This window comes from Melopsittacus undulatus, chromosome 17, assembly GCF_012275295.1.
Source record: "Melopsittacus undulatus isolate bMelUnd1 chromosome 17, bMelUnd1.mat.Z, whole genome shotgun sequence".
Classification (NCBI taxonomy): domain Eukaryota; kingdom Metazoa; phylum Chordata; class Aves; order Psittaciformes; family Psittaculidae; genus Melopsittacus; species Melopsittacus undulatus.
The window spans coordinates 1090134-1105320 of record NC_047543.1 but is presented as its reverse complement, the minus strand read 5'-3'; the positions used below and the strand labels follow the sequence as shown (position 1 = coordinate 1105320).

The 15187-nt window shown below is 61.3% G+C and overlaps 1 protein-coding gene across 1 annotated transcript; it reads right to left on the bottom strand.

The window, feature by feature from the left end:
- Positions 1-5361: 5361 nt before the first annotated feature.
- On the bottom strand, positions 5362-14978 carry NGFR (nerve growth factor receptor). The gene is made up of 6 exons (XM_034070224.1): positions 14887-14978; positions 11567-11708; positions 8187-8546; positions 6768-7011; positions 6061-6221; positions 5362-5675 (listed from the first exon to the last, which is right to left on the bottom strand). Exons 1-6 carry the CDS (start codon positions 14944-14946, stop codon positions 5374-5376), a joined length of 1269 nt encoding a protein of 422 aa, XP_033926115.1. The 5' UTR covers positions 14947-14978; the 3' UTR covers positions 5362-5373.
- Positions 14979-15187: the final 209 nt, after the last annotated feature.

Here is a 15187-nt window from a genome sequence, read left to right as displayed (position 1 = left end):
GGCTGTTTAACCTCTCCCTGTTCCCCCCAGGAAGGCCACATCCATTAAAGTAAAGCCCTATCAGCACCTCTCCTGGTTTGCACCCAGCTGCAGCCAAGCAGATTCATTGGGGGGGGGGGGAATGTGGAGCAGAAGAAGGGGAAGGGCAGGGCAGGGCTTTTCCTTCCCTTTGCTTCCTGCTGGTGCTGCTGTCCCTTTCCCAGGTAAGATGTAAGAGCTCTTTGATGCATTGAATGGGGGGGGACACCCCAGCTGCAGGGACCTTCCCACCTTCCCCTGCCTTGCCAGGCATGTTCCTTTTCCCACCCACTGGCTTGTCCCCTTCCCTTTTGGGGCAGGTTTATCCCATCTCAGGCATAGCCTCAGGTTTATCCCATCCCAGGCATAGCCTCAGTTTCTGCTGGAGCTTCTGGACACTGTAACAGCATCCCCATTTACTTGTGTTTGAACCACATGTGTTTCCCTGGGCCTGAGGTCAGTAGGGATGTGGTGATGGGTTAAACCAGCACCTTGTGATGCTGGTTCCGTCTCCTCTGGTCTGTGCTTGGGGGCTGGAAAAGCTTCAGGTGCAGATCCAGGAGGAGGTTAAGGGAGGAAGGATCCTGCTTTAACTCCCACCTTGATCCCAGCAGCCGAGCAGCCCCTGCGCTCGCCTGGCACGGGCTGTGCCCGGCACTGGCACACAGCCATCGCCACGGCATTCCCGGCTTTCCTGCCGACCTGCTTCCCATTATCTGGGAATGTGACTCTCGCCAACATATGGGAGGCAGATTTTTGCCTGGGGGTGCAAAGGGAGGAGCTGGAGCTGCTGGTGCTGGCGCTGACCCGCAGGGACCGCGGGGTTCGTGGGGCAGGGAATGAAGCATCCCCGAAGGCTCTGGGGCCGGCTGCAGCCCCGGGTCCGTGCTGAACTGCTGCGGGAACCGGGTGGGCTTGAGCTGGAGGCAGGCAGATGGAGGGGGAGACACAGAGCTGAGCTTAGCGGCTGTCGGCTGCAGCCGGGCGCTGGGAGCGCGGCTGAGCTCAGCTTTCGTTCCCCATCTTTGTCCCTGTGTCAAAGGCAGGTCCCGGTTCCCGCAGCCTCTGGTGGGATTCGCTGTGAGGGTTTCTTCCCTCGGGTGGTTCTGCGGGACCAGGGGATGCTGAGTGCAGCGCAGGGCTCAGCTGCGGGTGCTCAGAGCTGGCGTGGACCCAGCGCGGCTCCATCCGGTGCTGCCCTTGCATCTCCCATCCTCCCCCCAAGCCAGCCCCAGCCTGGGGGAGCCCCCCCCCGAGCTCTACAGCAGATGCGAGATTAAGCAGGGGGCCGGGCTCCCCTTCCCCAGGCACCCATAAAGAAAGGGAAGGAAGTTTTCCAGGGCCTTTTCCCCAGCCCTGCTCACCAGCCAGGGCAAACAGCAGGCTCCTTTCCAGGTCTTAGTGCCCTTCCTTTCTTTCCCTTTCTTTCATTCCCTTTCTTTTCTTTCATTCCCTTTCTTTCCTTCCTTCCCTTTCCTTCCTTCCCTTTCTCTCTTTCCTTCCCTCCTTCTCCCCCCAGCACAGCTGTAGGTAGGGCAATGAAGGGAGAAGATGTTCGTTGCCCCCCAGGACCTGCCTGCTCCAGGCTCCCTTCCCAGGCCTTGCAGGCAGGAATCCTTCAGCTCCCTCTCCCTGCCCGGCTCTGCTCCTCTTCTCTATTCCAGCCTCTTTCCCAGGGGAGGCTGGGGATTAAGAGGAAACAGATTAAACCTAATGGATTGATTGCAATTATGTTCCCTTGTTTATCTGCAGCACCGTGGGGGAGCCTGGAGGAGAAGGAAAGGGAATGCTCTTTAAGTGTGTGCAGTCCTGGTCCTCATTATGTTTGCTGCTAGGGAGCGACCGGGGCCAGCCAAAAATAAACCCTGCTACAATTGAGCATCCTATTTCAAGCTCTTAGAAACTGTGATGTGTAAATACTTCTGTGTGCAAACCCACACACAGCCCTGAGCAAAGCAGCTCCAGCACCAGCCCTGCAAGGTTCCAGCTGCCCTGGCCCATGTGTTCCAGGTTCTCTGGGGCCATGCACCCTCCTAGGGGCTGTTGGAAGCTCCTTGGAGCAAGAGCCAACCTCTTGTCTGGAGGAAACCCAGACTTGGGGATTTCAGGGACCTTAAATCTCATCCAGCTCCAATCCCTGCCACAGGCAGGGACACCTTGCACTGGAGCAGCTGCTCCAAGCCCCATCCAAGCTGGCCTTGAACACCCTCACCTCAGTGAACCTCCCTGGGTCTGGAGGGTTGGAGGCTGGTCCTACCCTTGGTGGTGCCAAGGGCATCACTGAGAACAGCACCAGGAGCAGAAATAGCCTTGTGCTCAAAGCAGCAATCAGAGTAAGTGCGCTTGGGCCTTTTGATCCCCTTCTATGGAGTAACTTGGAGGAGGAGGAAGGTTCCCTCTTTTCCTGGGGTTTTCCCCAAGGTCTTTTCCAGCTTGGGAGCAGGGCAGGAGCACAGCAGTGAGCTGCTCTACAAAGCTGGATGAGTTGTTCCCAATGTTCCTGGCTGAGGTCCGAGTCTCCTCCGTGTGCTCCCAAGAAATCCTCCTCCACAAGATAAGATCCAACTTTACATTCCTGCTGTTTATAAGATTAGAATGGGAGAATGGGGAAGAAAGAAGGGAAAAAAATCCCACCACCCTTGAAGGCTTTGGGGCCATTTCAGTGGGTTCCTGAACCATGGATTCTCCATCTCTCAATTCCCAAACCTCAGTTCTTGGGGGAACCAGGAGGTGGAAAAAGCAAGCAGGACACCAACGTAGTGATGCTCTTTATTGGCATCCGACAGATACACAAGGACAGCTACCCCCCGTGCATCACCCCCGTGCATCACCCTCCCATCTCATGCTGCTCACACCCCCCCAACAAAACCCCCCCAAACCCTTCTACAACTGCTATTTCCTCACCATAAATCTTCCTACTAAATCCAACTGGGATTACAGAGGGGTGAGTGGAGAAACACACGTTCTTTGTACAACAGGAGCGTTAGAAAAGGACACACAACGAACCGACGAGCACGAACTTTGGCTTGGGTTTTCCCTCCTTGCTCTTCCTTAATACACTGATTTCCTTCAGCCAGGGACTCAAGGCAGCCCCTGGCTTCTCTTTGGCTGCTGAGTTTGTCTCCGTTTCCTCAGCCCTGAGGAATTCCCTTATGGCAATTGAGACCTGAGACCGTGGCAAGATTGTCCTGAAGGAAAGCACATTCCAGCTGGCAAAGGTAGGGCCGGGTTTGGCTCCTGAGGCTGAAGCAGGCCCTTGGCTTTGCCTTTGATCTGGGCACTTTTATTCCAGTCACCCTTAGTCTGTGTTTGAGTCACTTCCCCAAAACAAGGGACCGATGGGAACAACCTGATGATAACCAGTTCATCCCTACAGCATCCCTGTGGATGGCTTGGTCCGGCAGGAGCCGGTGCCCCAGCCGCAGGTTTGAAAGCTGGAGGCATCCACTGCAAGTGGTGGTGGGGGGGGAAATTTGGGTTTCCTTGGATTTCAGTGATGGGAGAGGTTCAGGATTTGTACCTGGGACTCGCAGCCCTGCTGGGATCCAAGTGTTTCTGACCAAGGGGTTTGACACGGGCAGCCAGCAGCCAAAGTGTCACAGGGATTCATCCAAAGGGATCTTTGCTGTTCATCCAATGGGATCTTTGCTGTTCATCCAATGGGATCTTTGCTGTTCATCCAATAGGATCTTTGCTGTTCATCCAAAGGGATCTTTGCTGTTCATCCAAAGGAATCTTTGCTCTTTTGCTGCACGAGAGCAGGTGTCAAATACCTCATCCCGGAGATCCAGATTCAGCCTGTGCTGCTTTAGCATCCAAAGCACAGGGGCAGAATTCCCAAAAGCTCTGGAAGCATCTGGGCACTCAAATCCTATCGACACAGGCTCCGATCCCTCTGGAAGCATTGAGCTCTCCCTCATCACACCCAGCAGCTCCGCTGGGAACAGTCAAATCCTTCCACATTCCCAAGTTCCTCCTGGACCTGTTGCCGTGGGTTAGGGATATGCAGGTGTTTTCCTGCCTCCCCATTGAGTCTTTAAGGCCAAGAAATGAGGTGTGACCGAAGGCTTGGGCTGTAAAGCGAGAGCTCCGCAGGCTGTGAGGAAGAGGAGGGTCTGGGGCAGGGCCATCACCCCACATCACACACACAAACATCGAGCACATAGTAAAAGGACATGATACTATTTACACATCTTGCTTATCTCCCTAGGGAAGGGGAGGAAAGGCACCTCCTGCCTTCAGGAAAGAGCTGCTGCTGAACCCGGAGGCCAAGGGGGAGTCCATGGATGCAGATGGACCCAGCACCGGCTCATCCTTCCTCTGCAAAAGGCTCGTGATGCTCCAGGCAAGTGAGAAGCTGTGGTGGGGACATCCCCCAGGACCACAGTGGCAGCACCCATGGGTGCTGTGGGAAGGCAGGGGTGCACCGAGGATGGGAATCACCCGGGTAGAGGCAAAGGGCACCCAGGGGGGCAGGCAGGGGCACTTCTGAGCCACCCTTCACAGTGCTGGAGAAGGAGCCCTTTCAAGCTGGGTCTGTGGGTGAGCAGGGGCAGTGCAATGGCAGCAGGGGTGGCTTTGCTCCTGGCTTGGTGCAGAGCGGGTGAGGATGAGCAGAGCCCTTTGTCACGTCCCCGCTGTGGGCAGGCACTTTTTCAGCCCTTCAATGTCCTCCCCATGGAGCTCCAGCTCTGGGGAGGTGGTGCTGGCACCTCAGTGTTCGGATGCTCCCAGCTGCTCCTCAAATGGAGCGTGAGTGGAGCTCAATGGCAGCCCCATGGAGCCGTGCCCCCCACGTTTCACAGTGTAGGTTGGGCTGCTGGAAGCCAAGTCCTTTCCCCCAGCCCCCCCCCCCCCCCCCCCCCCTCCATGGTGCCAGAGGACCAGATCCCTTCCCAAATCCTGGTACAGCAGCTCCAGTTCTCTCTGTGCTCATCCCAGCCCTGTGGTTTGGGAAAGCAGCTGGATTTCAGGGTGCTGGGGAGGAGCAGGGGGTAGTGATGAGGTGGGACAAGGAGGAAGGGCTGGAGGAAGAGGAGAACTGGAGCCTCAGGGAGGAAGGGCCTGAAGGGGGGAGAGGAGGGGTTCCTGTGCCTGTGCAGCCTCGCCAGGCTGCAGAGGATGCTCTGGGGACAGAAGGGCTGTGGGTGCTGAGCATCCAACCGCTTAGGGGCTGCCGGGGGCAGAGGGCGTCGGGAGGGGGCGATAGGGGAAACAGGAGCTCAGTGCATAGAGGGCTGTGAGCTGGGGGGGCCCGGGGAGCCCCCGCTTCCTTCGCACCCTCCCCTCGGGGGCTCCGGGTGCCGGGGGGGGGACGGGGGACGGGGACCCCGCGGGGCCGCCCCGGGCAGCCCTTCAGACGGGGGAGGTGGCGGTGGAGTCGCTGTCCAGGCTCTCGGCGATGTCCCCGCGCTGGATCCTGCGCAGGGCCGCGAGCAGCGCGTCCAGCGTGGCCGTGTCCTTGGAGGCCCAATGCGCCAGGAGGGCTCGGGCCGGACTCTCCTCCCGCATGAAGGAGTCCATGAGGTCCTCTCTGTAGCCCAGCTCCGCCGCCAGCCGCCGCCACGTCTCCTCCGCAGAGCTGCCCAGCAGCTTCTCCACCTCCTCCTGCTTGCCGGGGGGGAGGCTGGCGTAGAGGCTCCCGTCCGCCTTGGGCGCTGGGGGGGGTGAGGCACAGCGGGGCCGGACGGTTGGGGTTGGAAGAGGGCATCTCAATCCCCCCTCGGGCAGTTCGAGCCGTTCCCCTTGTCCTGTCCCTGCATCCCTTGTCCCATCCCCTCTCCAGCTTTCCTGGAGCCCCTTTAGGCACTGGAGATGCTCTCAGGTCTCCCCAGAGGCAGAGAATCCCCCCCCCCCCTTTAGCTGCTGCTCAGGCTCTGGGGTGCAGCCCAGCACACGGTGCAGGTTCTGGGCTGTGAGATTGCTGGGTCACGTTGAGCTTCCCACCAACCCACAGCCCCAGCGCCTCATCCAGTCAATGCAGCAGCACTGAGCCCATCCCAGGGGTCCCTCTCCCACCCCACAGCACCCAGTTCACCCTACCTGGCCCCTGGGTGCTCTGGCTGGGCGGCTGCTGGTCGTGCAGGCTCTGGCTGTCCACCGAGATCCCACTGTCGCTGTGCAGCTTCTCCCCCTCGGGCGAAGGCGTCTGGTTCACGGGGCGGTTGTTGGCCCCTTGCTTGTTCTGTTTGCAGTTGTTCCACCTGCAGGAGGGCAGCAGGAGGTGACAGGGGCAGGAGCAGGAGCCCCTTTGTTGGCTCTTCCCAAGGGGAAGCGCTGCTCCCGCAGCTCAGTGGCGCTCGAACCAGTTCAAACCAGTGTCTGAGGGCACTGAGCTTTGCAGGGGACCAGGGCAGGGCTCCTTCTGCATGGATCTGCTGCAAGGATGCAGCTGCGCTGCCTGTGGGACCTTTGGGGTGTCTCCAGCCCCCGGGGAGCCGCTGGACCAGCCCTGGCTTGCCCAGGGATGCGCTGCTGATGCTGATGGGCCATGACGGCTGCTGCAGCGTGCAGGGGCCTGACAGGGGCAGGATGCAATGAGGGCTCCCCTCCCTGCACCCCCACCCTGCTGCCATCTCCATCTTTCACCCCTCCACTGCCTGAGTGGAATCCCACCTCCTACCCCCAGCCTGGTCTCCCCCCTCTGCTTTGGCCACCTCTCTGGCTGCAGGACCTCTGGGGGGGCACATCCTGTTCCCCACTGTCTAACTCCTCTGCCACAGCCCCATGGTGCTGCCTTGCTCCCCTACCTTTTGAACGCGATGTAAGCCACCAGCCCCACCACCACGGCTGCCAGGATGGAGCAGTAGACAGGGATGAGGTTGTCGGCGGTGCCGCGGCTCAGGACAGGCTGTGAGCTGCCCATGATGGTGGTGACAGTGTCTGCCAGGGTGCTGGGCACCACCTCGGTGTTGAAGGGGTCCCTGGTGATGGGCTCGGGGCTGTCGGAGCCTGCGAGGGATGGGGTGTGCGTGGTCCAGCGCGGGTGCAGGTCTGCAGGGAGGGACAGAAGAGGGAAGGGGAGATCAGCCATGGACCTTCTCCAAAGGCCATGGGGCTCACGGAGCTGCCAGCTCTGCCCATCCCCTTGTCCCCAGAACATGTGGAAGATGTCCCCTGCCCTGAATGGTGGTGCCTGGTCATGGCCATGGCTTTGTGAGCTCTGCTTCTGCAGCGCTGGGTTTGCTCAAGTCCTGCAGCTCTGCCCCCCATGTGCAGCCTGCACACAGCCCTGGACTCCTATCACTGGTACCAAAGCCCCAAGCATCAGCCCCAGCTGCCTCCCCCGCTTGGGAGTGACCCATTCCCACCGCACCCAGGCGGATCCCATGGAGCGAGTGGACTCGTCTCATCTTGCCCTAGGGAAACCCCTCCCTGGGCTCTGGCTCCTTCCCAAGCCCCTCTCCAAGGGCTCGCCCTGCCCGGGATGGAGCGGGTGCCATGGTGGCATCCTGCCCTCCCTTCCCACTATGGAGCACAGCCAGACCCCCTGCCCTTTGGGAATGCCGCTGCGGTGGCCGCAGGCACAGGCCCCACTGCCGGCTCACAAAGCTGGCCCTGTGCTCCTTGACTTCTGGCTCCATTTACTCGACCCTGCCGAGGGAGCCGCACCAGCAGCCCCCGCGCTGGGCACCAGCGGCGCTCCGGACAAAGCGCTTTTCAATCCGGCTGGGAATGGGGCTGCTGCTGCCAAGGAGCAGCCTGCAGTGCTGGGGGGGGATGCTCTGCCCCTTCCCCTGGACACCAAACCCCTCCCGGACTGTTCCTGCTTCAGGACAGTTCATTCCCATTGGAAACCCAAGTTCCCTCCTATGAAGGCTCAAGGAGAGCTGAGCGCAGCCTCTGGGATTGGTGAACTCGGCTCCATTCGCTGCTCCCAGACGCCAAAAGCCACCAGGAGAGCGCCTGCAGCATCCTGCCAGGAGCTCAGCCAAGGAATTCCCTTGTCAGACCCTGAGCTTGGGCATTTGCAAGGGAGAGGATGGCTCTGGTAAGTGCTGCCTTGGTAGGAAGCTCCACTCTGCAATGCCAGAGGGCTGGAATCTCAGCTATACACTGGGGTCCTCCCTTCAAACCCTGTCCCCCCACGGCTGTGGTGCAAAGGGAAACTGAGGCAGAAGCCCCGGTGAGCCCTGCTGTGCCCTCTGCCATGGGACAGGCAGCGTTACCTCTGCACTCAGCATCCGAGACGGCCGTGCACTCCTTCACCAGCACCTCATTGTCCTCGCAGGTGGTGCAGGGCAAACAGGGGTCCACGAAGTTGGCTTCACTGGAGAAGGTGCCCTCGGGACACTCCTCGCACACCGTGTCCTGCGAGTCCTTGCAGGGGAACATGAGGCCGAAGCCCACCTCGCACACGCGGCATTCCCGGCAGCTCCCGCTCGCCTCGTCCTGGAAGTACCCGTAGGCACAGCGGCACACGGCATCGTCCGACTCCACGCAGGGCGCGGACATGCTCTGCAGCCCCACACACTGTGTGCAGGGCTTGCAGGGCTCCGTGGCGCTCACCGTGTCCGAGTAGGTGACGCCTGGCAGGGAGCGGAGCGGGAGGTGAGTGTGGTCCCAGTACAGCATCCCCAGCCCTGCGGCCACTTCCATCCTGGCAGTGGCTGTGTCCCATCCCCACATGGTGCCAGGGCATGGAGAGGGGGTCGTGCGTTTCCTCCTCCTCCAGGCCAGAGGAAATGAGAAGGCTCCTTAAGGGAGACCTGAGAGCAGCTCCAGTGCCTAAAGGGGCTGCAGGAAACCTGGAGAGGGGCTTGGGACAAGGGATGTAGGGACAGGCCAAGGGGAATGGCTTGAACCTGCCCAAGAGAGGGGAGACTGAGCTGAGCTCTGAGGCAGAAGCTGTTCCCTGGGAGGGTGCTGAGGCGCTGGCACAGGGTGCCCAGAGAAGCTGTGGCTGCCCCATCCCTGGCAGTGCTCAAGGCCAGGTTGGAGCATCCTGCTCCAGTGGAAGGGGTCCCTGCCTTGGGATGCTCCACCAGCCCCTGCCTCACTGCCTGCCCCATGGCCCAGCTGAGCGAGCAGAGCCAGCGCAGCACTGGGCCACGCTCTGCTCCCATTAACCTGAGCTCAGCCTTTGCATTACTGTGAATTATTGATAGGCACCATTAGAGCAGGGAAGTGGCCAGGAAAGGCCCGGAGCTGAGTGGGCACATTTTCCACGGCAGCCGAGGTATCTGAGCCGAGCAATTACAGCCGAGATTCCAGCAGGGCCCCCTCGCTCCCTCCCTTCCACCCGCAGCGATGGAGGCTGGTGAGGGCATCAATAAGGCAGGAGGAAGGGGAGGGAAGGGATAACTGAAGGAAGTGGCCAGCGGGCTCCTGCAGGGTCCATCCCCTCCGGCCACCCCAGCCTCTGGCTCTGGCCTTGCTTTGGGCATGGCAGGTTTCTGCTCAGCTCTGTGGCTGCTGCATTGGGAAGGGATCCAGCGGGAGAGCTCGGAGGCAGCCCGAGGTGCAGGCGGATGCCCACATTCCTCCCTGCCTCACGCCTGGCAGGCAGGAGGCTTTGCCAAGGCAGGGACTGCCTGCGCCTGCCCAGCGCCCGCAGCATCCGGCACAACCCCAGGGCCAGGAGACCCCATCCCCATCCCAGCAGGGAGCAGTGATGGGGTCCGAAGGTTTCCTCCTCTTCCCACCCCAAAATCCCACTCTTGGCCCAGAGAGGAGCTCAGGGAGCGCTCTCCTTCCTGCAGCACACGCAGCCATGAGTCACCCCATGGGCACCCGCACCCAGCAGCTCCCGGCTCTGGGGATTAATCCACGCTGCATTAATAACTGAGGGAGACTGCAGCTGGGGCAGGGCTGGGGGATAAAGCAGGAGGGGTTGGGGGGGGGCAGCCTCTCTGCTGCTCCCTTTCTTTAAGGCATTGAGTGGGTTTGGTTCCCTATGGTGCTGCTTCTTTCTAGGGTGATGGAGGCCTGATGCTGCCCCGGGTGAACCCCCACTGCTGCGCAGGTAAGTGAGGGGGATCCCACAGAGATGCTCCCATGGTGGCAGGGCTGTGGGATGCAGGTGAAGGGGGCCTGGCAGCTGCCCGGAGCACTCGGCCTCGCTGGTCCAGCAGCAGCAGAGCTAAGCAGGATAATGAAGCCCTGGGGCTCTGCTCTGTGTGTGTGTGGTGCTGGGAGGCCTCGTGGCTGCAGTTTGCTCCCGTCTGCTCTCCTTCCTGCAGGGATGGAGGGAGGGACCAGAGCCTTTTGTCCTGGTCCTTTCCAGCTCAGCTCCTGACCCACCAGAGCTGCTGCCTGATGTTAACCCCTGCAAAAGAGCAAGTGCCTGGCCTGGGGCAATGCGGAGCTGGGATGCAAACCAGAGCAGTGGCACTTGTATCCTCATCCATGGGCTTCCAGATGGCACCCAGGTCATAGTCCTGGTCCACATGGAGGGTCAACATTCCCTTTATCCCCTCAGTTCCCAGAAAGAAACTGGGGAGACAAGCCATGTGCCAGCCTGGAAGTGCCACTGATGGGAAGTGGGCTCATTTGAGCATCTCTAGGGATGCAAAGTGACTCCCTGCCTTTCCAGCCCTGGAAGCTGGAGTCTGACACCCTGCCAGGCTTCCTATAGAAAGCACTTATGGGGATGGACAGCACAGTGGATGAATGGAGGGGTTGATGACTGCAGCCCAGGAGGGATCCCTGGAGCATCCCGGAGCCTGCGGCCGGTGGGACTCATCCTGCAGCCAGCACAGGGAATGAGCTCTGCTCATCGATTGTGCAGGAAAGCAGAGGTATTTTTAGCACTGCCCTGACACTGCTCTGCTTATTCTGCTCCTCCCTGCACTTTGCCTCCTCTTTGCTCTGCCCAAGCCATGCTCTGTCCATTCCCCCTCCCAGATCACATCCCCAGTGCGATCTGGGCTTGGCTTTCCCTCCAAATTCTTGTCCTTAGGCCTTCAAAGGCTTTGCAGCAGTAAATGTGAAGGGCAGATTGCTTATACCTATCATGGCATTGTTTAAACAGTAATAGCTGGACCACTTCATCTGTAAGCATTTAAGCAGGTCTCCAGCACACATCTCCAACTGACATTTATGAAGCATTTGATACAGGCAATGTGCCTGGAGCTGGCCAGGAGAAAACTGTTCCCTTCTCTCTGGGGGATCTTTGTGATTTGCTGCTTCTCTCCCGAACTTGCTTTTAGGTTGCAGCCTTTCAAGGCTTTAAAAGGGGGATAATACAGGTGGCTCAGTGAGAGGCATCCCACGGATGGATGCGGGACCAGCGCAGTGTGGGGAGGGCAACACAACTTGGGCTGGGAGCCCTCAGGAGGAGAGTGGAGCTGGAAAGGGGATTTGGAAAGGTGCCCGGGACCAACGGGTCCCAGAACAAGGAAAGCTGAGACGAGCAGGGCAGATGCTTTGGGGAGATGCTCGGGGTAACCCTAGTGTGAAGATGGGAGGCGCAGGGTAGAGCTGAGCCGTGTATGGGCTGTGCAAACAGCACGGACAGTGCCCAGGCAATGATGCCAGGAGGGAAGGAGGATGCGGGTGGGGAGACCCCCGGAGCTGCCCCCCTGCAGCGCCATGCGCAGGTACTCACTGTCCAGGCAGGGCTCGCAGACGGTCTGGTTCACCCCGCAGGGCTGCACTACCCCTTCGCCCAGGTTGCAGGCTCTGCAGCACTCCCCGCTCGTGGTGTACATCTTGGTGAAGCATCTCTCCTTGGAGCCCCAGGCGGGTCCCTGCCGGAGCAAACAGAGCCAGGAGGTGACCCCTGGGATGGGACCCTTCCTGCAGGGGCAGGCGGAGGAGGGGCCCTCATCCAGGCTTTGGGGGGGGGTCCCAAGTGAGGGGCAAAGGGAGCTCACATTAAACACTGAAATGACTTCCCTGTGTGGAACCTGCTCGTCTCTGCCCAGCTCTAGAGCTGGAGGAGCTCAGGAAAGCCCAAGCCACCGCAGGCAGGTATTTGGGGAGGGGAATAAGGGCTTTTCTGCATGGTTACAGCATTGTTCCTCTCTTTAAGGCTGCTTTGCCATCCTGCAGGGCTCAGCCCCTGCCAGCCTGGGGGAAGGCAAGGCACTGCCCACAGCCCCTGCAGCAGGGAAGGGTTTGGAGACCTTGGGTGGCTCTTGCTGCACATAAGGACCAGCACTCAAACCCCATGATGGGAATGAAGACTATGAAGGGAGCACCAAGAGCCTCAGCAACGTTACTGTCTAATGGAAGTAAGTGTGTCTGCTTCCCAAACCTGTTGTAACGTATGGAAGTAATAATGTGCCACGAGCCATGGGGTCAGAGCCACCCCGCAGACGCCCAGTGCAGCCTGCGGAGTGGGGTGCATGTACAGGATGCTTGCTCCCCAAAGCCCCTCTTGGCCATAGCTGTGTGGTGCACGAAGCATCTCTGCCGAGATGCTCGTGGGTGACCCAGCCTCTGTCAGGGCTCCTTTCGCACCCTCTGCTCACACTGAGGAGTGGTCCAGGCTTGGACCGTGCCTTTGGCATCCAACTAAGCCTGATTTGGGGCGGGGGGGGAAGAACTGAGCGGGCGCTCGGGGGAGCTCCCCCTCCCCGTGCATCTGGATGCCTCGTCAGCCCTGCACAATGCGGCGTTATGAACTCGCTGCGCATCACCCGGCAGCATCCGGCCCGGCGGAGACAATGGAGCGCCAATTATAGGCATCTGAATGACAAAGTGCTCCAATTACCCTGCGCTAGAGAGCGTGTGCTCTCCTCCCTGGCGCTGCTTCCCCAGCCCAGCCTGGCAGCCAGCGCTGGCACCGGGCCCCAGCTTTGGCAGAGAACGAGGGCTCGGTGGGCAGGCGGCTTCCCAGCACCCCCGAGTGATACCGGACCATGGGTTTGGGGTGCGGAAGGGGCGGATCCGCAGCAGGTTGGATGCACCCCTCTGATAGGGCCCAGCAGAGCTGCTGGAGCTCCTGACGCTGCTCCAGCCCCGGCTTGTTTGGGCCGCGGTTCGACCCCCCCCATGGCTGGGGCAGCCGGGGAGCAGCCGAATGTGCCGGCTATAGATAGAGCTGGGAAGGCTGGGCCGGCAGCAGCAGCTCTCCCACGCTGCAGGCAGCTGCCGGCAGCTCCATTGCACCCATGGGGATGGGACCTGGCAGCGCTGCTTCCTCTGTGTGACACCCGGGCCCCCATTAGCTGACCCCGGAGACCCCTGTGGCCGCAGGTCCTCTCCCCATGGCGCTGCCAGCGCCTTTCCCCCCCATTTGCGCTCCTAAATGCTGTAGCAAACACAACTTCCAGCCCCAGGTGCTGCGCGTCCCCCCCCCCCCGGCTCTGCCTGCGTTTCCCTTTCAGCATTCCCTCTTGAGCACTGAAAGCCCCATAAAGATTAACACACTCAGAAGAGGGGCACATGGTCTGCATTAGCCCGCTGAAATGTGCATGTTATTAACACAACTCCCGTTGACAAAGCCGCAGGTATTAACACCATAAAGCATTTTGACAGCTGGACCAAGGGGGGGGGGGCACGGATGGAGGGTGCAGGCGACACCTCTGTAAGCTTTTAATTGCTTTTGGAGTCTTGTCGGTGGGTTTGTGTGTCCGAACAGGCGCTGCCGGCTGAGGAGGTGGCCTCGGAGGAAGCGAAGCGAGGTGGGAATTCGGCACCGTTCGCTCCAGAGTCCTGGCACGGAGCAGCAGGGGAGCAGGGAGGGGATGCTCCAGCTGGAGATGGGCCCAGCGGCAAGCCTGGATCCGAACTGCCCCCGAGCCTGACAGACGGGCTCTGCCTCTCTTGGCTGAAGCTCCCCACCTGGGAGAGGCCAAACCCCGGCTCCGAGCAAGCCCCAAACTTCGGGCAGCAAAGCCACGTCTGAGCCCTGCGGGCCCGGCCAGCCCCGGGCACGGGGCACTGCGAGGGCTCTGCCTCCCCCAGCCACATGCCGCAGGTAAAGGGCAATGAACACGGGCGGGTCGGGGTTTGGGGCGGCCACAGCTGCGGGTGCACATCTGGACCTGCCGGGGTGCGGGCTGAGGGGAGCAGCTGAGCTCCCCCCGTGCACCCCCGGCAGCTGTAAGGGGGGGGGTTATGACAGGGATCCAGCCCCAAGGCAGCGGGTGCTGACCCGGGGAAGGGCTGCAGAGATCCGGGGGACACCAAAGCCGAGTTGGGTCATTCCCTGGGGTGGGATCACTTGAATCCACACGGCTGGGGCAGCTCCTGCCTTTCCTGCCCCCCGCCCATCGCCGCTGGGGAGCTTGGCCAGCCCGGTCCCATGCCCGTACGGGGGCAGGAGCCTCAAACACCGCTGCTCTCAGTCTCTGCACGAAACTGCTACAGCCCCGGCTTTAATATCCTGCCCGGAAGGTGTCCGGCTGCCGAACGAGCCCTCTGGGACCCCATCAAATCCTTCCCCAACAAAAGCCCCCCCACGGGTCCTTGGGTCCATCCCCGTGCGCCCACCCGGCTCCGGGCTCTTTCCTCTCTCCTGGCCCCCGTGCCCTGAAGTTGGACACTCGCTGTGCCCATCCCAGGGGTTCGCACGACGGGAGCAGGGACTCGTCCTTCACTTTGGGATGCGAATTTGGAGCTGGGGAAGTCCAGGGGGACTTCGGGGATGCGGATGGCAGGAGATGAAGGCACCGGGAGGTGGGCGGCTTCCCTCCCCCCCCCCCCCTTGCTGACTGCCTGCGGGCTCTTGTCACCCTTTTCCCCTGTGTGAAAGGGCTCAGAGGTGCAGCGGGACCAGAGGGGCCCGAGCCACCCCTGGGTCCCCCATCCCCGGCTCACCCCGTCCCCGGGCGCCCTCCCTCCGCACCCAGAACCGCTCCTCCCGTTACCCCCGGACCCCGTCCCCGCGCTCCCTCCCGGCTCTCTCCATCCCGGTACAAGTGGGACCTGCGGGGCCGCCGCATCCCCCCGGCCCCCGCCCGCTGCCCCCGCACTCACCGCCGGGAGCAGCAGCAGCAGCAGCAGCGGTACCGGCGGCAGCGGCAGGAGCCCGGCCATGCTGGCGGCGCCGGTGACCCCCAGAGCCGGTGCTCGGCCCGGCTGCCCTCGCTCTGCCGCCCGATGCCTCAGCGGCAGCCAGAAAAGCGCTTCAAGTCCCTCCCCCTCCTCCTCCTCCTCCTCATCTCCGCCCCTGGAGCATCGCGGCGAGCCCCGAGCCTGCAGCCTCCGCCGCCGGCACACAAAGACCAGACCCCCCCAGCCCCGCTGCTCTCCCATGAAGTGATTCGGGGGCTCGGCC